The sequence below is a fragment of the Letharia lupina genome, assembly GCF_014066315.1.
Source record: "Letharia lupina isolate WasteWater1 chromosome Unknown contig_15, whole genome shotgun sequence".
NCBI lineage: Eukaryota > Fungi > Ascomycota > Lecanoromycetes > Lecanorales > Parmeliaceae > Letharia > Letharia lupina.
In genome coordinates, this window is record NW_023502984.1 from 47,636 (window position 1) to 69,928 (window position 22,293).

The window sequence follows — 22,293 nt, forward strand, 5'->3', positions numbered from 1 at the left end:
AGGCAATGCAGAGTTGCTCGAAGGTGCCGGTCCGCGCCAAACTACCGAAGAAAGATGAAGAATAAAGCTAAAGGATAGCTGCATCGAAGACTCCGCGTTTTTCAAGCATTGATCCTTGACTGATTGCGTCGCCTCTCCCTCCAGATCTCTATTGTGGAATAGCACCTCACAAAAGTCGAACAATGAATTTCTCCAAAAATCCTTTCACCCATATCGAAGGCATCTTCAATTTCCGTGATGCTGGCGGCTACGCAATCGCTTTCGACCCGCTCTACTCAGTCCGGCGCCGCTTCATCTTCCGATGCGCCAACCCAGGCAGGGCAACATCCAATGGAGTGCAACAAATCCGAGACTTGGACATCACCACCATCTTCGATCTGCGCTCCGCCACCGAGATCGAAAGAACCAAAGATTTCGCGCCGACAGCCGAGATCCCGGGCATCAGGAGAGTACACGTGCCGGTGTACGTCCACGGCGAATATCCCGCCCATCAGAGCGTAGAGAACCTTCAGAATTATACATCGGCGAACCGTCAAGTAAGCTTACGAAGATGTCGTTATGGGATTGACTTACATTAAAGCTGACCCCAAGAACAACAGGATTCAAGAGGGGCATATGTGGAATATCTCGACAACGGAAAAGATGCCTTCGGAACCATCTTCACGCACATACGAGACCACTCCGACCAAAATTGCCTCATCCACTGCTCCGCGGGTAAAGACCGGACAGGCGTCGCTATCGCTCTAATCCTGGCCACCGCAGGAGTGGAGACCTCGACGATACAACAAGAGTACCGACTTTCAGAAGAGGGGTTGAAGCCCATGAAAGAATCCGTCGTTCGCTATCTGACCGAGAAGTCGGGCTCGGAGTGGACGGATCAGCAAGTAACAAGTCTTCTAGGACTGAGGTGAGCGGAAAGACTGCAAGCAAGTCGTGCTGTATGAAAGGAGCAGCTCATCCGTTTTGTTTTAGGCTCGATGCACTGAGTGAAATGCTCGATGTTTTACGAGACGCTCATGACGGTGCGGAAGGGTATCTAAAGACGCAATGCGGCTTCAGCAACGAGGACGTAGCGATCATAAGGGAGAATCTGCGTATCAAAGAAGCTTGAGATCGGAGATCAGAAACGTCAGCTCCGTCGGAGATACAGCCAGCGCATGAAACTAGTAGCCATGGGCAGTCTCCCGAATTAGGATGTCAGACCATCATCACGATGAAAGAGCTGAGAGGTGATTCAAGAAGTTGAATTCCTAATTCAAGGTCACGCTACGATACTCTAGCATGCAATGTTGTGATCTGGATGGACCTCACAACTTTATGCAACACTAACCACACGCACGAAGCCCCAGCATGCAGTACGTTTGATCCAAATTCCGATCACAAAGCCAATCAACAGCGCTCACATTCCCCCTTGCTCTCCGTTTAGTTGTAAAAAACTTTCCTTCTCCTCCGACTTCTGCTGATCCCCTTGCTCTCCGTTCATTGGTATCATTGTTTCCTTCTTCTCGGCTACCAACACAGTGCTCGACCTCGTGAGCTCCAATCCCGACGCCAGGTTCTGGGAGCAGCCCCGGGACGAGGCCGCCAGAGTCTTCCAAACAGTCGATGATTGAAATGATCCCGCCACCCTCCCTAAGCTCTCGCCTGCTGACAGCACCATCCGCGAGAGCCTCCGTAGGAATCTCATGCTCCCACACTTCATCCACCCCGAAGTCATGCCGGAGGATGGAGTCCCATTGCCAAGCGGACATCATATCCCCATGGGCGCGTGGATTAGCGTCAATGCTTTCGACTTACACCACAATGATCGCTTCTACCGCACACCCGACGGATATCATCCCTTCCGCTTTGCTAAAAGGCACTAGGACACGCTCGATGCGGCCAACAAGGAGACCCTGACCGACTAGGCTTCAATCCACGCAAGAAACAAGGTTTGGCGACTGCGAGCGATTTCTACCTGGCTTCTGGCTATGGGACGCATGCGTGGTATGTTATACCCATGGCCAAGGGGCTTCCTTCTTTGTGTGAAATATGTATTAAAGTTCGGCAGTCCTGGTCACTGGTTTGTAGCTCATACTGAAGATCGCCCAGCGTCCTGTGAGGCAAAACTTCGGAGACAGCATCATCCCTTCTCTTACCGCTACAACGATGATTCGTAGGAGGAAGTCTTTTTTTTAGGTAGCAACATACCGGTGCCAAACGTAGGCGGGACAGATTCTTGGCAGCGAAACGTAGTGAGCCCAATCTACGATGTTTTTGGGGCCAGAGGTGGGCTAAGACTATGGATTAATGTAAACACAAGAAGCCCTATGAACATTACGAAATGGAAAGGTAAGCAGTCGAGAATATACTTCAACTTATATGCGTGAGTTTGCCTAGGAAGTAAGTCTTTATCTTCATTCGACTTCACTAGCAAGTGCTTGAAAGTTGGCTGAACACCAGGGTGCGCTTCTCAATAATTTATTTACGACGAAATTCCCAACGAGGCAGTCACCATCCACCACTCCAGCCAACACCGAATACAGTATATCGGAGTATAGTACCCAGATAGTCGCTTGCGTCGCTTCGAGCAAGCTTTCTCTTCGGTAATCTAAACCGTCCTGTATCCCGTGATGATCTCGCAAGGGCTCCGTCGTTTTCAGCATGCTCAGATTCAACGCAGATAGATAGACCATGCATGCTATGGAGGACTTTTGTACGTGTTTCGGTCAATTCGACAGCCGTGAATGATGCTGGGTCCGCAGCTGATGGGTTCGTAGCGAATGGCACTAAGCTTGGGAGTGATATTCAACCTGTTGCACTGACTATTCGAAGCCTTCGGAGAGAAAAAGCAAACTCCCGTCCACTCAGCGCTTTGCCCCAAGGTGTCGCTATTCCTGCCCTTCTTCACAAAGCTTGCTCAGGTGTGCTGATACCGCCACATAGGTTCCATATTCCTCATCGGGACAATGGTTCCACTTCCATGGCACTGGATTCCAAGAATACATACAAATACAAAAAATGAGTAAAGGCTAAATAATTTCTGAATATAGGAAGCAAAGAGCCCGCTCCTTCAACCACCAAGCTCCCCTTCTGCATACTTCCCTCACGTATGCATCGGCTGATCCCACATCAATTTCAACATCAAATCCGTAAACGACCCATCCGGATTCATCAACTGCGCCGCGGGGCTGACAAAATTATCCGCAAGATGCTCCATGCAGCCAAAAAAGCCATACTCGAAAACATAGTCAGTGCTGTCCATGAAATTCGCAACCTGGACCGTGAACCCAACCACGGATGGTAGATCTTGCGCGGTGGAAGCGATCTCGGACACGATGATGGGTTGGTTGGGGTACAAAGCGTGCATGTTCTGGATCTCTTGAATCGCAGCGTTGCCATCAGCGCCGTAGTAGTGGATGCCGAGGAAGTCGGGCGGGTTAGCGGCGACCTTTGACATGAAATCCGCGATCCAAGCATGGCCTGCGTCGTCGCCGGCGCAGGAGGGGCTGACGAGCTTGTTGTTCTGGTTCTTGAGCGGCAGAAGCTGGCTGTTCCAGGCGTCTGCGGCTTGCTGCGTTGAGATGCCGTTGCGCTCGGGCTCGTTGAAGAAGTGGATAATGCTGTTTTGGGTCGCTTGGATGATGGCCCAGTCGGTGCCGGAGAGCTTGCCGGCGTCGTGAATCATGGGGCGGAATGGCGCGCGGCCTTTGAGCTCGGGCGGCGTCCAGGCATTCCAGTTGCTGACGGAGTGCATGGGGCCGTTGAAGTTGACTTGGTCCATTTGGCCGGGGCAGTTGTTGGTGTTGGTGTAGTCCCAGAGGAGGCACCTTTTTTGAGCCATCTTGCGCGAGGATCCGGATGCGATATTTGAGCTGAAAGATGCTCACCGGTGCGATAGGCTGGGGTACTGATGTGCAGTTGATTGGATGTCTTGGGATCTGGTGTATGTCGAAGAGATCTAACAAAAAGAGGAGTCTGGGAAAGTGGCTGGCAATTTCAATGAGAAGCTTTCAGCAATTGCGACGGAATACTTATATTCTCGAGCTTCAGGCAAGCTATGGATCAGCTGATTACAGCCCGATTCCTTCATTTTCTTCAGGCTACGTTGCGCTTACCATCTTTGTGGAATGGATCCGTGATATCAGGCGTGATATCTACGCTGACATCTACAGTCGTGCTTGAGGAATAGATTCGTTCCTTCTCTGTGGCCTGAGGTCAGGACGAGACTTCAGAATGTCCCTCGAATCAGGATTGCGGTCAGAAGAGACAACGCATCCCTCTGCCAGGATACTGGACGGAGGACGATTGAGAAACACTTGCGACATTACTAAATACACCGCCATCTTTTCAAAACCCCGTTCTCAGGTCTTACATGATCGCATTGCAATGGAAGATTATCACGATACTTCTTCATCCTTTTCGATGAGTGGCAACCGATCTCAAGGCTTCGAAGGCCCCACGAGAGTTCGTCATGAGAATGGGAAACCAGCTCACTCCGCTGACATTCAGGACCTCCTCCTCCATGTTCATTCAAGTATTCCTACTCTGCGCGCGGTCTGTACTAATAAAAGAATTGCTGGCGGTGCTAGGCGCATCGCATGGAGAAGATGGCTGGGGCTCTGCTCGAAACCTGTGCCACTTGCTCGCTAGGATGAGCATATCAGCCTCATTCTGCCTAATTCTGCCCATGCTCGGATGAAACAAGGAGCAAGATCTGTCATTTCCACGTGGGCTAAGAGCTGTGCAGGAGAGGATGGAAGGATTTAAGGCCATTCCTTTAGCTGCGCCTACCCCGCTGGTTCGTTTCAGGATCCTTCCGATTCAAAAATATCTTCCACATCTTCACAGGAAGACTCGAATGTCTCTTGTATATTGATTTGAAGATGTCGCGAGCCGAGTCTTACTATTCAGATCGGGTTGGAAAACCTGATATTCTGGTTTTCATGTCAAAGGTCACATTCTGCTGCTCCTGCGCGTTCGCACTTGTCTCCATAAACCATGTTCCCATCAGCGCAAGAGTTTCTCCATGCTCACAGGCTCTTTACGCTGCTGAACTTTGCTTGGGCACTTGCTTATGTATGTTGCAGCTACCGCTGAGCGGAACACGAAGCCCCGTAAGCTGAGTCTTCAGCCCTAGAAATTCAGCTTTAGGGCTCCGCCTCTTCCTCGAATCCTTTCACTCCAGTTGTTTCTAAAGTGCGATCATCATCAGGAAGACGAGATGGCGAAATCCGCTCAAAGCCACGTTGTCCATCGAGATCATGATATAAGGCTCCCTGTTCCTTGCATTCGCCGGCAGAACATACACGTTAGCGCCCAAGAACAACTCCTCCTATTCCACCGATCTTCAGGTACCCGAAATCCCAAAACATGCATTATATCAACGTTCACAATCAGTCCGACCACGACCAAATGTTCGAGGTCCACGGCTTCAACAACAACCACACCATCAACGTCAAGCCAGGAGCAACGACAGTCTTCCCAGCTCCGGATAGAACCTCAGGCGCAATCATCGCCGTGCACGATGGTTTCGAAAGTGAGCAAGCCGAGATTACCAAGGATGGTTTCATGGGCAACGATTTTATCGACGTAAGCAACATCGTCGGCGCCGGCGGCAACATCACCGTCCAACAAGTTGGGGAACCCGCCACTCGCAAAGGAGACCCGGTCTTCATGCAACAGCTCAACGCATCGTGGCACCGAGCGAGCGCCGGTACAAAAGCGTCGCTGAAAGAGTGTGTGCATCTGAACGAAAAGGGCGACGTCGCGAGGATATCCGCCATCAAAGATTACCCCCAGCTGGAGAGGTTCGTGCGCGGATTCGCGGACGGCAAGACATACATCGGCGTTGGCGCTTGGGGGGGCAGTCCCGGCGTTGGCAGTGACAATGCACAGGTAATCTAGCTCTCCAGCGATGTCTTCGCGCTTCCGCACTGACGCGACGAAAGAGCTCCGCTGCGCACGGCGACAAAGACATCTTAATCACCTACGCCGACGGCGACGCGACCCCAAGCCCCCCTGCCCACATGGCGCACCGCCCAACGCAGAAGCGCCTCGTCGAGCACACGACCGGCGAGCACAACCACGGCGGGCCCGGTATAATCCTCACCAACAAGTCCAACAAACCCTGCACGTACTACTTCTACGACAACTTCTGGTAAGCAACCGAATTCCCTCAAACCACCACCGTGTCCCTCCCAAGACCCCAGTCTGACATATATCCCCCACCCAGGAACGGCAACGGCACCGCCGGCTGCAACTTCACCCACCCCTCCAAAGCCACCACCGTCCGCCCCGCCACCACCACCTTCGTCCCGCTGCCCTCGACCTTCAAAGGCCGCGTGCAGCGCGGCACCGCCCTGCCGGCGACGTGGGTGGAGTTCCAACTGTGCGCCGCGAACGACCGGGCGGCGCACGGGGACGTGTCGCTGGAGCAAGGGTGCGACGGCGCGGCGACGGTCGCCTCGACGGACGGCAGCGACCGCAGCAACGGGTTCCACGAGGACGTCCTGCGCGACGCGCCGCACGCCGCCGTGACGCGGAAGCCGGGCGGGGAGGTGGCGCTGGCGAGCACGGTGGGGAACTGGATGGCGGGGCCGAACGGGGCGGCGGTTGAGTGGGAGAGGAAGATGGTGGGGCAGGAGAGGGCGTATATCACCGGTGGGACGGGGGTGCCGGATGTGGCGAGTCATAATCAGGTGCTTGCGGTGGACTTTTATTGAGGGGAGAGGGTTGTTGGAGGGTGCAGTTGGGGAATGGCGTTGTTTTGGTGGATTGGGTTTGGGATTGGGTTGTGAGTCTCGGGGCTGTGTCGGTGTGTCTGTGGCAGCTCTTGGGAGCAGAAGGTAGGAAGGGAGCATTGCCCTATATCACGGGTGAATTGGGAGAATGTCAGGCGTCAATTTCGAAACGCAATGGCTAGCATTTAGAATGAAACTTGGTACCCTAGGAAGTTTTGAGACGGCTATTAAGGACAACTAGACTGTCACATCAAACCAGTATTCCAAACCAGTACTCCAAATGAAAGGACAGTTCAACCCCGAGTGAAGAAACAGCCGTTTCGCAAAGAAGTCGACTTTCCTATCAATCGAGAAGAACAAGGAGCAGTGGATGTAATCTGCTGAGCCGGTATTAAATACATCTTGCCACTGATTGTGTCCCTCCCTCGAACCCGAACATCTCTCCGACGCCAGTCGTATCAAAAAGCACTTTTCTCTCAACAACGCCAAAAGCAAGCAGTGCCATAAGAATTGCGTCTAGGTGGTTCCGGCATCCGTAGCAGTGGTGGTGCTTGTGACTACGGTCACGCTCGTGCTGGAAGAGCTGGAAGAGCTGGACGATGAGCTTGAGTCGCTTGAGGAGGACGAGGAGTCGCTTGAGGAAGACGAGGAGTCGGTTGACGAGCTAGTCGAACTAGAAGATGTGAGGGTTAGGGATGGGGAGGTGATTGAGAGGCTCGAGCTAGAAGATGTGAGGGTTGAGGATGGGATGGTGATTGAGGTAATCGAAGAGGAGTTGAACGATGGAGTCGTGGTTACAGCGGTGGATGTGCTCACTGGGGTGGTGCTTGGCGACGTGGTATTCGATGTGCTGAATGTACTGAAGAAGGTATCGGAAGTGGTGGTGAAAGATGTAGTGGTAGTAGGTGTGGTAGAGGGTGTGGTGAATGTATCGGAGATGGTATCGGAAGTCGTAGTGCTATCCGGGGTAGTGGTAGTCGAATCGGTGTCATCACCGCACACGCCATCGCAAGCAACAATCGCGCCATTGACACACTCGGTACCAGCGGCGGTAGGACCGAAACTGATCAGACCTCCCTGGTCACAGATGAAGAAGGTGAGGCCGTTCGCCCCGCAGAAGAGTTGGCCATCGGGGGAGCAGTTGCCAAAGTTGTCGGCGCGGATGCGGTTCTCGCTTGTGTCGCAGAAGGTGCCTTGGGCGACAGAGCCGAAGAAGAAGTACTCGGTTCCGGTGGAGGTTGGGACGCAGAGGGAGAAGGTGTCGGGGGTGTTGCAGAAGATGCCGTAGACGCCGCAGCCGGTGTCGCCGGCAACGGAGCGGGCGGGGGCTGGGCGAGGAGTGGCGGACACGAGGCCGAAGACGGCGGCGAGGCCGAAGAAGAGAGGAGTGTACTGCATTGTGACGAAGAAGATTGTTTTTGGTGGTTTTGTATGAGGTAGAAGGGCTTCGAGTAGGAACGAGGGTGTTTCTTGAACAAAAAGCTGTTTGGCTTGAGAGAGCGAGCGTTGTTGAGGAACGAGGTTGGCTGTTAAAACGGACCTGGAGGGCACTCTTATAGCTTGCGGTGATTTGAGTTACAGATTGATCGCGACATTGCGGGGACGAGAATCTAGACGATGGAGCTACAAGAGTGGGGTACTAAAGCCACTCCTCCACGACGACTGGATATTGTTAGAGAGTGAGAAGCAAAGGCTTCCACCGATTTCATTAACTTGAGAAGAATACTGACTTGTGTCTTGGTTAGGGAGTTTGACCGCAAGCACCTGAATGTATAGACTTTAGCTTATAACCCGCTTGTTGTTGCCACAACCTCCCAGTGACAAGCCACACTGTCTGTAGCGACGAGCCAATGATCCGACGATACCCATTGGACTGGCGCGAGGCGGGAAAGACTGGGTATCCGCTGCAACGGCTTGCTTGAGAAGATTAGAGAAGCAAATTCCCTCTAGGAGGATTAGGCTTCACCACACGCCTAACTTACAGCCTCACCCAATCTTTGAGCGTTGAGAATCTCTCTGCAAACCCACCGTGGCTGGCGCAACCCTTTTCATTAGAAGATGCAAATCTCTCCAAACAGCTCGCTGGCGTGCATCAACCGCCTCCCAATGCCTTGTTGAGACCTCCACGGTGGGTACCACAACACCAACGCCGTTTCAAGAACAACAGCAAGGGGCATTGACAAATGCCTCATCTCGTGAATGTTAAAAGATGGCAGATGACCGTAAAGGAAAGGTTCTCAGCTTATCAGCTTTGGCAACTTTGGCAACTTTGGAGCGCGGGAATGATGTGAGAGGCTGTTACCGTGTCCGCTGAGTCACTCAACTGACCTAACTGTTCCCCACATCTATGAGTCAGGTCTTGGCTATCATGAAAATTGCGACGTCGAGTCTTTAGAGTCTCCCAACTGCGACTCTAAGTCGGTAAAGGTTTAGTCGAGTTTCGTGTCTTCATTTTGTCCTCATCCTTCTCGATACTTGTCAGCCAACATGTTATGCAAAGCCAAGCAACGCAAAGATGAATCGTGACCAGAAAGAAAACTTGGACCACAGACATAGCGAGGCATCTCTGGAAGTCTGCACGAGGCGGGCTTGATGATGCGCTGAGACGATGATTTTCGACTTTGCGATTTGAAAGGGAGGGGAGGAGGGTTCTCGGACAGACCGCCACTAGCATATTATCGGTGCTGTCATCTCTTTCACATCACGTAGCGAGATTGGCTGAGCCAACACCACATCTGTGAAGATGACGGCAATCCATGAGCCAATGGTCTGGAGACTGTGAGTTCTCATTTGGAAAGCTTGGATCGTTCTACTTCATTGAGCAGCATCTGCAAAAACCCTACTCCCCTATCACAACTTTAATCCCAGTAGTATCTTCCCTCATAGCAGGCGTGAAAATGTCACGACAGATGTCCACATCCCTCTCCTTTACCGTATCGACAACTCTCATACTATGTCCGAGAGTTCGGAACACTCCAGCTAAGCCCAAGTACAGCTCAGCGGATCCCAAGTTCATGCCTAAACATTGTCGCGACCCCCTGCTGAAAGCGATGAGATATTTTTGCAGCCGACGTCCTTCCGTCTCTAGTGGAAGCCAACGTTCGGGCTTGAAGAGATGAGGTTCGGGAAAGATATCCACGTTGTTGTGTATATGGACCGATGTCATGCTAACGGGGGTTCCCGCGGGTATGATCCAATCGTGATAGCGCAGCGACTGGTCAGGCGACACTCGCTGCAGCCGATGACTGACGCCGTGACTGATGCGCAGCGTCTCGAATGTGGTGGCAGTCAGATATTCCAGCTTCTCCAACTCCACCAAGGGCAGTGGATGGGCTGGATCGGGTATGGCCGTGGCCAGCTCATCTGTGAGGGTCCTCAAGACATGGTCATCTGACAAAATATAGTATGTGGCAAGCGCAAGTGCCATACTGGTCGTCACAGAGCCACCCCCCAGCAGTGTCTGCGCATCTTCCATGAGACGAGATGCCGACTTGTCATATGGAGGGAGATCTGCATCGAGGAGTGTCCGGAAAATGCTCGGCGTCCCTGCTCTGTCCTTTTCATCGTCGGCTCCAGATTTGATTGCATTGATCTGCCTCACCCATTCTCGCTGCCATCGGAAAGTGGTTGCAAAATCTGGCACGAGAAATTGAACAAGCCATTCTGGAAGGGCTAGTAAGAGGGGTAATAGCAATGGAAAATGCTTGAGGATGTGTACGTTTGCTAATGTAGATGCGAAGAGCTCATAGATTTCGGCACCATAGTCTGGCTTGTCGAGGAGGCCGTACGATTCAGGAAAGCAATATCCGGTCACGATGTCACCTGTCATGGCGGAGTATGTATGCAACAAGTTCACTGGCTTGCCGAACTTCGAACTCTCGCGCAGTCTCAGGCATAATTTGTCGACTGCTGCCTGTATGACGCTACTATAATTCCTGATCGATTGCTTAGAGAAGAAAGTAGCGTACGCGTTTCTGCGGCGACGATGAAGATCGTGGTCGACTGTGGCTAGGATGCTGTTTGGTGTTCCAAGCATAGGTACCTGCCAAGACGATGAGCCCATCTATCGACTGGAAAGTCTGCGACACTGCAAATCACGCCTGAAGCTCCAAGAAACTTACAGTCCAGGACCACAAATCCGTTTTCCGTTTGCTCGCACCAACATACAGTTCATCGATGAAGTCTGGGTCGATGATGTGGATCTCACGTGGATTGATGCGCACAATCGGTCCGTACTTCTTGTGCAGCTCCGCGATCTTCCATGTGTATCTTCCACGCCTGACCACGTCGTAATAGAATTCATACCAGAAGGTCAGCGCAGCAAGCTTTGGACCGGGAAACGATGCAATGGGGCTGAAGTACAGCCGGTAGACGGCGCCGTAGACGATGTAAAACACGAGGGCGACGGCGACAAATTGAAGGGACGATGCGAGATCCATGCCTGGCCCCTACAAAGCTGACAGTGGGCGAAGATGAGAGTGACAAAAGGTAGAAGGGTGGCCTCGAGGGTGGACCGTGTCCAGGACTTGTGCGCCGCCGGTGCCGCTAGGAACACCTGCATGTCGTAGTTGCATTAGCGTGACAAGCTGCAAAATCTATTCGGGCCGTTGAGGTCTGGATGTGGCCAATCGCAACGCTTCTTTATTAGTCAAGACTGCCCGGCGATTCACTCACGATTGTCTTTTTACTTACTTTAGCTATCGAAACTTTGGATGACGGTGGCAGAACTGAGTAGGTACATACTTGTGGACCCTATCATTCCGCCAGCTCCTGAAATGACGCGAACAATCCATACAGACACCATCGTGTTGCCTATCTCTTTGTCCGTTTCGTGGATATCTAGTTAGGGTTGTACACTCAACTAAGGCCATAGGTCGTTGTCAAACAAGCGCCAAAAATTGCTTCATCAGGCCTGCCGCAACCCTCACCCCCCTTGGCTTGGCACTCACAAAAGTAGGCAAAAACGGAAAGATGGGAGCTCTTAGAAATGCCACCTTTTCGACCGGCCCACCCATTGAGAATCAAAGAATCCGAAATTTCCCCCGTGCCCTCTTCTTGCTAGCTTTTTTGCCAACCAGCGAGGTGGGAACCGTGCTGCCTCTCTAGCTGAGTCTATGTTCGCAGTGGAATCAAGCGCTGGTAAGACTCAAGTGTACAGTACTCTGAGTATAAGCTGCTGGCCTGCCCAAGTGCATCCCGCAATTATTTGGGCAAGCCGATGTGAGTTGATCCAGGAGTCCCTTCCAAAGCCGGTCTCTCTGTGCTACCAAGTGCGCCGGCACCCTTCTCAGCAGGTGTCTGTGGCGGCGAAATTCCTTGGTTCATTAGACGGGTCATTCATAATGGCCTTGGCGAAAGCGTGGATCTATTTCATCGTACCGTTTCTGTAGAGAAACGTAAGGATAGGAGTCATCGCTCTGATAGTGAGCATTAACTCTGTGCAGCTAGGTAATGTGTTAAAGATCTCAAATTGGAAACCCCACGCGTGGATTCCGTAGTCAGCCTCGAGGATGATCTTGCGCAATGTATTCTGAGATTGCAGACCTAATCCGAACAGCCACATATGACCCTCTCTAGCGAGGCTGGTTACCCATGTGTTGGCGGAGAGCAAGACTGGGTATGCTTCGTCGTTAAATCTGGCGGGATGTTTGAAGGATCGCTCTCCCAGACTCTTCACTTGGTTGCACATTCGGCCAGGACCTTTTCGGATTGACCATCAAGACGTAGTTGTAGATTTGTAGACGGAGTTCAGGTGGCAGACGTGTGAGCAAGAGGCAAGCCGTCATCTCGTGGACCGAAAATTGACAGACCTATCATCGTGACGGCGTGTTCCGACCACGAGTTTTTGGTGGTCGAGTTTTTCAAGAATAAGAAGGTTGAGTCCGGCAGGTGAGCTGTTGTGGTACACAGATCAAACGTGTTGCGTGAAGTGTTGTTTCTGGTTGACAAGCTAGAAGAAGTCCAGAGCAAGGAATAGCACGTTGCTGAGTGTTGTAGACACGGAGAGCGGCTTGTCAAGGACGATGGTATCAAAATTCTACGTGCAGTATCGATATTTACCAGGCAGACAGCAAGCTGTCGAGGAGGCAGCAGGCTTGAGTGTGAGCCTCCTGTATGATTACTTACCGACAATATTAGCCGCTGAGATACAAAGCCAGCTTTATCCAGCATTCGGCCACGGAAAGTGTACTCTTTGGGGCTCGAAGCTTCAATGTATCCGAAGCTTGTGCCGTTGTACAATAACGATTTTAGCTGGCATTTCGAAGGGTCCCTTATGCATTGTTTTGGGTCAGGACGTGGTGGATTATAGCTATGCTGTCCAGAGGCTTGTTATGTTGTATGGCAGTGAGAAATTTCAGCAGGATCTTAGGAAGGTTACCTTACCTTAAGTAAGTCGGCGGTGTCGGCATGATACAGATCGCTTATCGCGTAACGCTAGGCTCCAGATAGACTAGCTAGATCGACAGCCCTAGCAGAATTTGGTACCTGACCTGCTACTTTAGGTTAGTGTATCATCCGTGCCAAGGAACCTTTCTATTTTGGTCCTGGTCTTCCCGGTCCCCTGAGCATCTGGCAGACTGGCATCAACCTGCGTCTCGAAACCCCTGCCCAGTCTCTTATATCTCGCTATAACCGTATCACTCTTTGCGTTAATAAGTAAACAAGTAAACAAACATATATCTCTCGTCGACCTCCTAATTTTCCTGCCATGAGAGAAAGCCGCGCGTCAAGACACATCTCTTTATCGCGACCTCCGTAAAGTCCATCGATTATGTCCTACCAACCCATCGACCATGACGACGACACGCGCCGCTTAAACTCCTTCGATGATTCTGATTCCACCAAAGGTTCACGGTCGAGGACTCGACCAAAGTATGGCTTCACCGCCCCTCGACTGCACTCTCTCATCTCCGTCGCCGCGGGCACTGTCATGTGTCTTTTTGGCTACGAGCAAGGAGTCTTTGGTGGTATCATCGTTGGCCAAGAGTTTCAGGAGTATTTCCATCATCCATCGCCATCCTTGACGGGCTTTGTCACCAGTGTCTACGATCTGGGATGTTTTGCCGGCGCCTTACTGACACTTGTTGTGGGAGAATGGCTGGGGAGAAAACGCATGCTGATCATTTTCACCATCATCATGACGAGTGGAATTATGCTGCAGACAGGCGCGCATTCCATGAATCATCTGCTTTTGGGGAGGTTTATCGCTGGGATAGGGAATGGTGGTAATACTGCGACAGCACCTGTCTGGCACGTTGAGACGTCCCATCAGGATGCCAAGGGCAAAGCTGTCGTCAAAGAGATGGTGGTCAACGTGATGGGCTTCGTCATATCCAACATAATCACCCTCGCCTTTAGCAGGATTACAACAGAATCTCAATGGCGCTTTCCGTTGGGTATTCAACTTATCTTCATCGTCATCATTCTCGTACTCGTACCTATTCTACCGGAGTCTCCCCGCTGGCTGCTGGCGAGAGGGAGAGATGCTGAGGCAAAGACCGTCCTTGCCAGTCTCAGCGAGCATGATGTGGAGGGGGATTTCAAGGGAATTCGAGACTCCGTCCGCCAAGAAATGGCCGTTCAAGCATCCTGGTCGCAGATCTTCAGAGGTGGTCCAGCAACCCGAAGACTCTTGTTAGGGATGCTACTTCAAGTTTGGTAAGGAACTTCATCGCGCAAGTCCCTCTTCACGAGACTGAGCTAAAACCCCACAGCCAACAGCTCACCGGCATCAACGTCCTTTGCTACTACCTCCCTCTTGTCCTTCACAAAAGTGTCGGCCTCCCCGAACTCGCCTCCCATATCCTATCTACCGGCATTGCAGTACTTTACATGTTCGCCACTGCAGCCTCGCTCTTCTTCATCGAACGACTAGGTCGGCGCCCTCTGCTAATGTCGATGGCTGCGGCCATGGCTATCTCCTTCCTCGGCATCGCCATCAGCACGGAAATCAGCCACGACAATGGCCATCATATCCCTGGTATCGTGGCTACAGTGTTCATCACCTTCTACTTCCTAGCTTTCGGCTTCGGATGGGTCGCCGTGCCGTGGCTGTACCCCGCCGAGATCAACTCGCTCAGCATGCGGACCAAAGGTGCTGCGCTTGCTACCGCCTGCGATTGGCTGTTCAACTACGTGGTTGTGCAGACCACACCGATTGGCATACACTATCTGCACTGGGGTCTGTATCTGCTATACGCAGTCTTGAACGCCTCCTTTGTCCCCATCATCTACTACCTCGTCGTGGAGACAGCCGGTAAAAGTCTGGAGCAGATCGATCAATGGTTCGCTGCAAACACTGGATGGCTGGTACACAAAGCCGGCAATACAGCCTTTGCAGTCGCAAACGGAGCAGCGACGTTGGCGAATGGAGCATTGGGACATGATGAGATGCGACAGGGTAACGAGCACGAGAGTATGGTCAAAGCGTACGAGCAGCAACAGCGGCGGAGCTACGACACTGACATGCGGCCTATTGACGAAAATGACTTTGCGCTGGATGAGGAGGAGGAGGATGATAGTTTTCAGTACCATGAGTCATTGGATGTGGAGTAGGCGCAAGCGGTGTTCATGGAGCTTGTTTCTTTGTGTGCTACTTAGACAGTACAGCAATTGTAGAATACCCGATAGATGATAAAGTAATAGATGATAGAGTAGTCAATGTCAGCTTTTAGATTTCTCAATCGTGGCCGGCAACCTGCACCATGGGCCCACCAGCCCACCGTAAAACCAGTGGCAATGCCAAGGGGGGCTGAAAAAAGCTGCATGGTTCGAGCGGGACAAAAATCCGCGCAAAGCAAAAACATCAAAAGTCACGAAAATTTGCACAAACAAAAGATTGCTACATGACTTGAGGAAACAAAAAACAAAAAAATTGGTAGCTTCTCTTTGATTGCTTTGCGGAATTAGTATTCATATCTATGAAGTACAGAACATAACTGGGGGCGAACGTACAGCGTGTCATCCTTAGTGCAGGGGCCATGCTAATCTTCTCTAGTTTGGAATCAGTAGCCGAATTTTTTTTGCAGCGAACGGGTAAACCAACCTGTATCGTTTCAAATTGACCAAATGCCCCCGTGAGGGGGCAAAGATATTTGTCTTAAACACATATATATAGCAAAATATTCAACTGCAGAATTTCCGAATCCTCAACTGTCCTCTACCCTGCTCTACAAACACGCCTCACCCTTCCCATCATCCATACATTCGAAGAAGAAGTCGACGACGCGAATGCGCCATCCTACATATTCCGTAGCGATGTAATTAAATGGGCGCAAAATGCTTTCCTTCCGAGCACCGTCTTTCGCCAGACCATGTTCCGCTCGTCGCGCCTCCTGCGAAAGGCTTCCACTGTATCTCATCCGAGGCTACGGACGACCATCCGACCACGCTAAGTTCGAAATCTCGAGCGAGCTACGGGACTGGTTTTGGCCAGGCTAGGCACGAGGATCCCACGGGTGCACAAGTCGGAGGGTTCGACCAGACATCGAAAAGGCCCTTCGATCGATCCAATGACAGGGAGCTTTCGATTTCGCAATCATGCTTTCTAAGAGATTTGATGGTTTTGCCGCTGAAAGTTTCATTGTAGAGGCTGGCTTATGTTGGGCGCAAGAAAGCTCAACCCTCTGTATACCTCAACTGATGACGCCCACTGCATACACGACGCAACGACTCCCACCGAGGAGACCGCCCTGTCTAGGCTCTTATTGATTAATCGTGTAGAATGCATATTATTTGTAAAGAAGCAAAAAGTGAAATACATGATTGGATCGAACGCCTCCCTTGCTTTTGAGAATCCTCTACCATTTCTTCTGTTCATCATATTTTCCGTTTAAGTGATCTACCTAGGAAGTTCTGACGTCAGAAGCGCCCATCCTCTCAATGTGATGGCTTTCCACCCGGATGGACTGTTTGCATGGATCAGTGGTATATGGTGGCTCGGTGGGCCAGACCTGCGAGGTGTTTTGCTGACTTGATACTTCAGCTATTGATGTTCCAAATGTGAAGGCGCCTGAAACATGGAAGTTTCAGCTCATGACATCCTGGCGCAAGTCTGATGATGACGAAAAGATTGAGACTGCAGATGTTGGGTTGGCTGATGTCAAGATGAGAACCAAAGACTTCGCAGATCCATTCCGTAGCGCTAATGCTTGGATACCCAAGGGTACCCCTGTATACACCAACAGAGTGACATACTGGCAGCCCGTCCCTTGGGACAACCTTGGTGGAATGATGTCTTTAGCAGGCGATGCTACTCATCCAATGACCTTTCGTAAGCTACACGTTGGTCTCAAATCAAACATGCACTATGAAGCTCACGGACTCTTACAAACCGGGGTCAAGGTCTCAACCATGCGATTGCAGACGTGGCAAAATATGTCGCTGCCCTTCGAACCATGAAACTCGATCAAGAAAAGCTGAAAGATGCCATTTGTGATTATGAGAACGAGATGATCGCGAGGGGAGGAGAAGAGGTCGGATTGTCAAAGATGAACACTGAGATGGTTCATCAATGGGACAAGCTCATGCAGTCTCCACTTTTCCAGAAGGGAGCCAAGAGAATCGCATAAGCAGGCCCACTACCAGAAACACTCACAGCCTTCGTGCGTATCGGTCTTAGATCTCTGTAATATTCTGGCATTCAAATCCAAGAAATCGATCAACGATATGGGAAACCCACTCCAACGGAGTTTTGCAATAGAAGAAGATCATTCTTCGCGTCAAGGTTAGCAAGACTTGAGGATGTGTACCTCCACGGGTGCTATAGTTTGCGCTTGATGAGCTAAGATGAGTGTGGGGAGAAAACGAACGGAGAGGCCGAAGACAGATGGTATCCCTCTTCGTCGCAGTCATAGTCACTCTGAACGAAAGGGGGCAAACGACTACGGTCGTATCATGCCATACTAGCTTCAGGGTATCTACCGCAATGGACCATCTGCTCCCAGGCCACTAACCCACACGGCACTCCCCGGACACTGACGGGTGCTAGCTCTTCCCTGTGAAGTATGGCTCGATCACGACTTTGCGGCACCAGCTTTGACTGTGAACGTGTTAGCTATCGTGACAAATGTTTCATTCTAGAAATATGCGTACTCAATATGATATCGCCGTCGGCCACCACTAGCACTGGAAGTCAGCATACATTCCTGAGTCATATCAAGCAGGATCAGGATTTCATCGAGTTATGCTCACCATAATCTTTGCCCTTGGTCATGACCTTTCCAGCACCTTTCAGTGAAGTCTCATCTTTGTATTCTTTGAGCATCTCGTAGTTGTAGACGATACATTGGATGAACGTCTTCTCAAAGTCTGCAAATACATGGTCAGTAAGCCCATCTCCAGTCTAGGTCCCTCTCAACTTACCTCCATGAATCACCCCAGCAGCTTGCGGCGCCTTTGTCCCATTTCTGATAGTCCACTGCCTCACCTCATCCGTTCCTGTCGTGAAGAAGCTGCCAAGGTCAAGCATCTTCCTCATGGTCGTGATAATCTTGGGCAGCGCGGATTTTGTACCGAGCTTTTTACATTCCTCCTCTGCCTCTGCCTCAGTCTCGAAACGTGTGAGGCGCTCTTCAAAGGCGACAGAGAGAGGCAGTATAGGATCGCCTGGCGCGTGTTCTTTGACCCATTCGGCAATCTTAGGAAGATGCTTGTTCTTTTGTCGGATGTAATCTTTCTCACTAAGGTTGACGAGGTAGACGACGGGTTTAGCGCTGAGGAGGAAGAGGGGATTGATGACTTCGACCTAGTCGACCATTTGAATTAGCGGTAGCCCTTAGAGAAATGGGCAATCAGATCGTGTAGGAGTATGTTCTTGGTGTCAGAGTTGGATTTCATTTCAGTACGGTCTCTGCGTTATTTAATTGAGCCGTTCAACGAGCTGGGATTATATCGAGCTTTGTAACTCTTGTTCATCATGCAAGAACATGTTGGTGGCACCGCGCATGGGGTTGCACTCACTTCCTTGGGTGTCCAGTTCTCTTTCCGTACATCCTTGCCATCCTTCAGCCATGCGAGGATCTTCTCCACCGTAGCTTCCTCCTCTTTCAGCTTCTTCATCTCTAAGCTCTGGCCGCCTCGTCTCGTCTGCTTCTTCAAGTTCTCCAAAGCCTTTTCGACGAACTCGATATCCTTAATGCGCAGCTCTTCACTGATAATTGTAAGATCTCGTACTGGATCAACGTCGCCTTCCACGTGTATGATCTCGGCATCATCGAAGCATCGGACGACTTGGAAGATTGCATCGACCGCTCTGATGTGTGACAAGAAAGCGTTTCCAAGACCAGCGCCAGTGGAGGCTCCTCGAGTCAGGCCAGCGATATCGTAGACGGTCAAATTGGCAGGTACTTTTGACTTCGGCTTGTATTGCTCGCAAAGCCAATCGTATCTATCATCAGGTACGATGACACGAGCTTCTTCGGGCTCGATTGTAGCGTACGGAAAGTTCTGCATCCAGGCGCATAAGTCATTTGTCTCGTACAATGCTTCACGGTTGACTCACAGCTGGGTTGCCCAGTGAGCATTTCGTGATGGCTTGAAAGAGGGTCGATTTGCCGACGTTGGCCAAGCCAACCTGTAGAACGACACGAGATTAGCAGCACGCCTGATGGACATTTGTGAGACTGTATCATACGTACGATACCACTTTTCAAGCTGTTGCCCGGCCGGCCCAGGAGCACCTTCTTCTCTTCCTCCTTCTTCTTGGGTGGCATCTTGCTTCGATGTCTCGCTGAAGAAGTTGTGAAGGCTCGCACTGTAGGGTTGGTTAAAAAGACTCTGCGCGAAAGCACGGATGCTGGCTGGAGGTGGATTTCAAATGCAGATCCTGCTGCTTTCGGGAAAAGTGTGCGAAGGCTCGAAGTGAAGAGAGACAGTAGGTGAAGACAGGTAGTCGTACTGAAAGTTGGTGGAGAGAGCAATGGCCCCTCTCTTTAATCGATCAAGTCATGCGTGTATAGCAAGAATTGTGCGTTGCAGAATCTGAGCTTTAGACTCACAGCCGGTATCGCTGCCGCCTAGAGGCGCGCGCTCTAGGGATCAACAGCCGCCCCAACCTCCAGGGCCCAGGCATGACACTCTAAAGTAAAGTAAGAGGTCAGCTCAGTGTCTCAAAGATAACCTCGCTGAACACTCACGTTCCACGTCTCATCTGACCTAGTCGTTCTTATCTTTGTACCTAAGACCTCTCTCCTTACCGCTTGCTGCTTTCCGCAACCCTCATCACCGCTGCAGCAGTGTCTGCTATCCAGTGCCGCTTCCATCTACTCCGCAGCTCTACCTACACGCCCCCAATACGAAATGTCACCAAAGAGCCAGCAAAAGGCCCCTCGGTCGCGGTCACATACGCCCTCCAGAAGCCAACGTGCTCATAGCAGCAACCGTTCTTCAGCCTCCATCCAGAAAACAGAAATCCTCATTAACGTCTACGACCTTCTACCCGTACGCCTGTCCTCTAGTCCTACACTCCTCCTCATGCTGATCCGACGGAGCAAAGCCAGGCACAATCGCATCCGCTCTCTGGTTCATCGGCAGCTCCCTCCTCCACACTGGTGTCGTCATAAAGTGCTTGGATAGAGAATACGCATTCGGTGGCCATGACCGGCCAGGGATGTCGGGAGTATACTGGACAAAGCCACACACGGAGCCACCTGGAGGTACATTCCGTTGCGAACTGCTACAAGGCTTCACCTTCCGCTCCGAGCATGAAATCGAGAACTTGATCAAAAAAGTCTCCCAAGAGTTCCAAGGAACGTCCTACAACCTCCTATCCAATAACTGCAATCACTTCACCAGTCATCTCTGCGAAAAACTGATTAACAAACCCGCCCCAGCGTGGTTGAACAGAGCGGCCAGCATAGGCGTTGCGCTTCCCTGCGTCGTGCCGCGAGAATGGATAGCTCCGCCGGATCATGATACCGCTGATGGGGAGCTATTGGAAGAGGATGATGAAGATGAGCGGACCTCGATGTTACGGCGACAGTATCATCGGGGATCTAGTTTTAATGGCAGTACTGCTGGCAGTGCGATTGCCAGTACGATGGGCAGTGAGGAGGAGGAGTGGGATAGCGATAGAGATCGAAGGAAAGGCGGAAGTGGGAAGGGGAAGAGCGCTGTAAGAGATACGGATGATAGAATAATGCCTGCGAGCGAGAGAGCGCCGCCGCTAAAGGGGCGTTGATCATGGTATTCGTAGCTTTAGCTCAAATCTCAGCTGGATTCGACAAAAAGCTCAGGATCTCTTCCTGCGGTTGCTCCCGAGCAAACCCCAAAGAAGGGACTTTATACCACATCCGCTTTGGTGCATCACTTCCAAGCGGCGAAGAATTGGCTCCTATTTGGGTGTTTTTTCCCTGCTCCTACTACAAGTCAAATCGGGCACGTAAAGTACGAAGATGCCCCCACAGTAAAAAGGTGGGTTCTCACCTCGTAGCTCCATACGTCCAGGATAATTTAAGTATGCAATGTGGTGTCAGTTTGGAATTTCATACTACAAACCGTCATGTCAGCAGATGGTGTTGTATTGGATGCAGAAAGTATTTCGACGCCGCCAGTCGCTTGATCTAAGATGGGCGTTAAGAGGCACCCAAGTGCGAGAGTTGGAGGTTCTGTAGCCAGAACACGCTGGTCTTAGATCATCGTCCTTCAAAGTCAAGGCCCGTGGCTCCAATCTGCTGAATTCAACATAGTATACACACCACCGCCCTGGCCTAGCCCAATCTTCTAGGCTTTTTACCCCTCGTACCCCCAAATTTCAACCTTGTCCCATCCATAACCCTCACAATCCTGGTCCTCAGTGCCCTCCCCTCACTCCCCAGCAGAATCTTCGAAACCGCCTCCCTTCCAGGCCCAAAATTCCTCAAAACAACCTCCAACTGCCTAATCTGTCCTCCCTTCCCCGGATAGTTTTCGTCCAGCATAGCTTGGTTCTTGATCATACCCATAACATACGCTCCCAACTGGTATGCCGCATCGTAACTGCCTCGCTGGGCTTTTTTAAAGCCAATGTTCCCAGAGGAGACGGAGATGATCGGGTCGCGGTTTCCGGCTGTGAGGGTGATATGGCAGTTGTGGCGGGTAGCGTAGATGTGGAGGTGGTGGGGACGGATGAAGGGCATATCTGTGAGGGAGGGGTTCGCTTTCCGCATAAGACCCTCTGGTATTATAGGCTCGTTGGAGAGATCGGAGAATCGCGATGTGAAGGACTGAGAGAGATCCGCGACACTGCCGGTAGCAGAGATGTTGGAGGACGCAGGATTTGTGTCGGCGAGGTCACGGGAGGTGGTGGTCAAAAGGCGCTTTTGGGGGATCCGGAATGGAGGAAAAGCGTGCGCTCGGGCTATCCTTTGGCGGCAAGGAAGACATACTGATCCTAATGAGGGTAGTTGGAATAGTGAGCGCTTCATAGTAGCTGGTCTCTACGTTGAACGAGCTGTTAGAGCAGAGCTGGGCTGAGGGCTCACGGGGCTGTCCAGGAAATGCTTTGACTGTCTTGTCGGCCACCGTAGCGGAATATTGCCCGCTCTGATCTATCGTACTTGTCTTGTGTACATTTTACGCCGCCGCCAGCATC

The 22,293-nt window shown here is 51.4% G+C and overlaps 9 protein-coding genes across 9 annotated transcripts; 5 read left to right on the forward strand and 4 right to left on the reverse strand.

Moving 5' to 3' along the window:
• Positions 1-182: 182 nt before the first annotated feature.
• HO133_002456 (uncharacterized protein) lies at positions 183-1,111 on the forward strand (the record flags this gene model as incomplete). The annotated part of the gene is made up of 3 exons (XM_037293382.1): positions 183-536; positions 600-907; positions 973-1,111. The coding sequence occupies 3 exons, from the start codon at positions 183-185 to the stop codon at positions 1,109-1,111; spliced, it is 801 nt and encodes a 266-aa protein (XP_037150211.1).
• Positions 1,112-3,085: 1,974 nt separating this feature from the next.
• On the reverse strand, positions 3,086-3,823 carry HO133_002457 (uncharacterized protein; the record flags this gene model as incomplete). The annotated part of the gene is made up of 1 exon (XM_037293383.1): positions 3,086-3,823. One exon carries the CDS (start codon positions 3,821-3,823, stop codon positions 3,086-3,088), a length of 738 nt encoding a protein of 245 aa, XP_037150212.1.
• Positions 3,824-5,352: 1,529 nt separating this feature from the next.
• On the forward strand, positions 5,353-8,162 carry HO133_002458 (uncharacterized protein; the record flags this gene model as incomplete). The annotated part of the gene is made up of 5 exons (XM_037293384.1): positions 5,353-5,877; positions 5,931-6,139; positions 6,215-6,680; positions 7,243-7,773; positions 7,794-8,162. The coding sequence occupies 5 exons, from the start codon at positions 5,353-5,355 to the stop codon at positions 8,160-8,162; spliced, it is 2,100 nt and encodes a 699-aa protein (XP_037150213.1).
• Positions 8,163-9,561: 1,399 nt separating this feature from the next.
• On the reverse strand, positions 9,562-11,161 carry HO133_002459 (uncharacterized protein; the record flags this gene model as incomplete). Its single annotated transcript, XM_037293385.1, has 2 exons — positions 9,562-10,764; positions 10,844-11,161. 2 exons carry the CDS (start codon positions 11,159-11,161, stop codon positions 9,562-9,564), a joined length of 1,521 nt encoding a protein of 506 aa, XP_037150214.1.
• Positions 11,162-13,494: 2,333 nt separating this feature from the next.
• On the forward strand, positions 13,495-15,278 carry HO133_002460 (uncharacterized protein; the record flags this gene model as incomplete). The annotated part of the gene is made up of 2 exons (XM_037293386.1): positions 13,495-14,381; positions 14,438-15,278. The coding sequence occupies 2 exons, from the start codon at positions 13,495-13,497 to the stop codon at positions 15,276-15,278; spliced, it is 1,728 nt and encodes a 575-aa protein (XP_037150215.1).
• Positions 15,279-16,609: 1,331 nt separating this feature from the next.
• HO133_002461 (uncharacterized protein) lies at positions 16,610-17,293 on the forward strand (the record flags this gene model as incomplete). Its single annotated transcript, XM_037293387.1, has 3 exons — positions 16,610-16,682; positions 16,708-16,995; positions 17,067-17,293. The coding sequence occupies 3 exons, from the start codon at positions 16,610-16,612 to the stop codon at positions 17,291-17,293; spliced, it is 588 nt and encodes a 195-aa protein (XP_037150216.1).
• Positions 17,294-17,737: 444 nt separating this feature from the next.
• Positions 17,738-19,435, reverse strand: HO133_002462 (uncharacterized protein; the record flags this gene model as incomplete). The annotated part of the gene is made up of 7 exons (XM_037293388.1): positions 17,738-17,763; positions 17,817-17,843; positions 17,916-18,032; positions 18,087-18,468; positions 18,684-19,169; positions 19,225-19,296; positions 19,361-19,435. 7 exons carry the CDS (start codon positions 19,433-19,435, stop codon positions 17,738-17,740), a joined length of 1,185 nt encoding a protein of 394 aa, XP_037150217.1.
• A 586-nt stretch (positions 19,436-20,021) lies between these two features.
• HO133_002463 (uncharacterized protein) lies at positions 20,022-20,901 on the forward strand (the record flags this gene model as incomplete). Its single annotated transcript, XM_037293389.1, has 2 exons — positions 20,022-20,162; positions 20,218-20,901. 2 exons carry the CDS (start codon positions 20,022-20,024, stop codon positions 20,899-20,901), a joined length of 825 nt encoding a protein of 274 aa, XP_037150218.1.
• Positions 20,902-21,430: 529 nt separating this feature from the next.
• Positions 21,431-22,126, reverse strand: HO133_002464 (uncharacterized protein; the record flags this gene model as incomplete). Its single annotated transcript, XM_037293390.1, has 1 exon — positions 21,431-22,126. One exon carries the CDS (start codon positions 22,124-22,126, stop codon positions 21,431-21,433), a length of 696 nt encoding a protein of 231 aa, XP_037150219.1.
• Between the last annotated feature and the right edge of the window lie 167 nt (positions 22,127-22,293).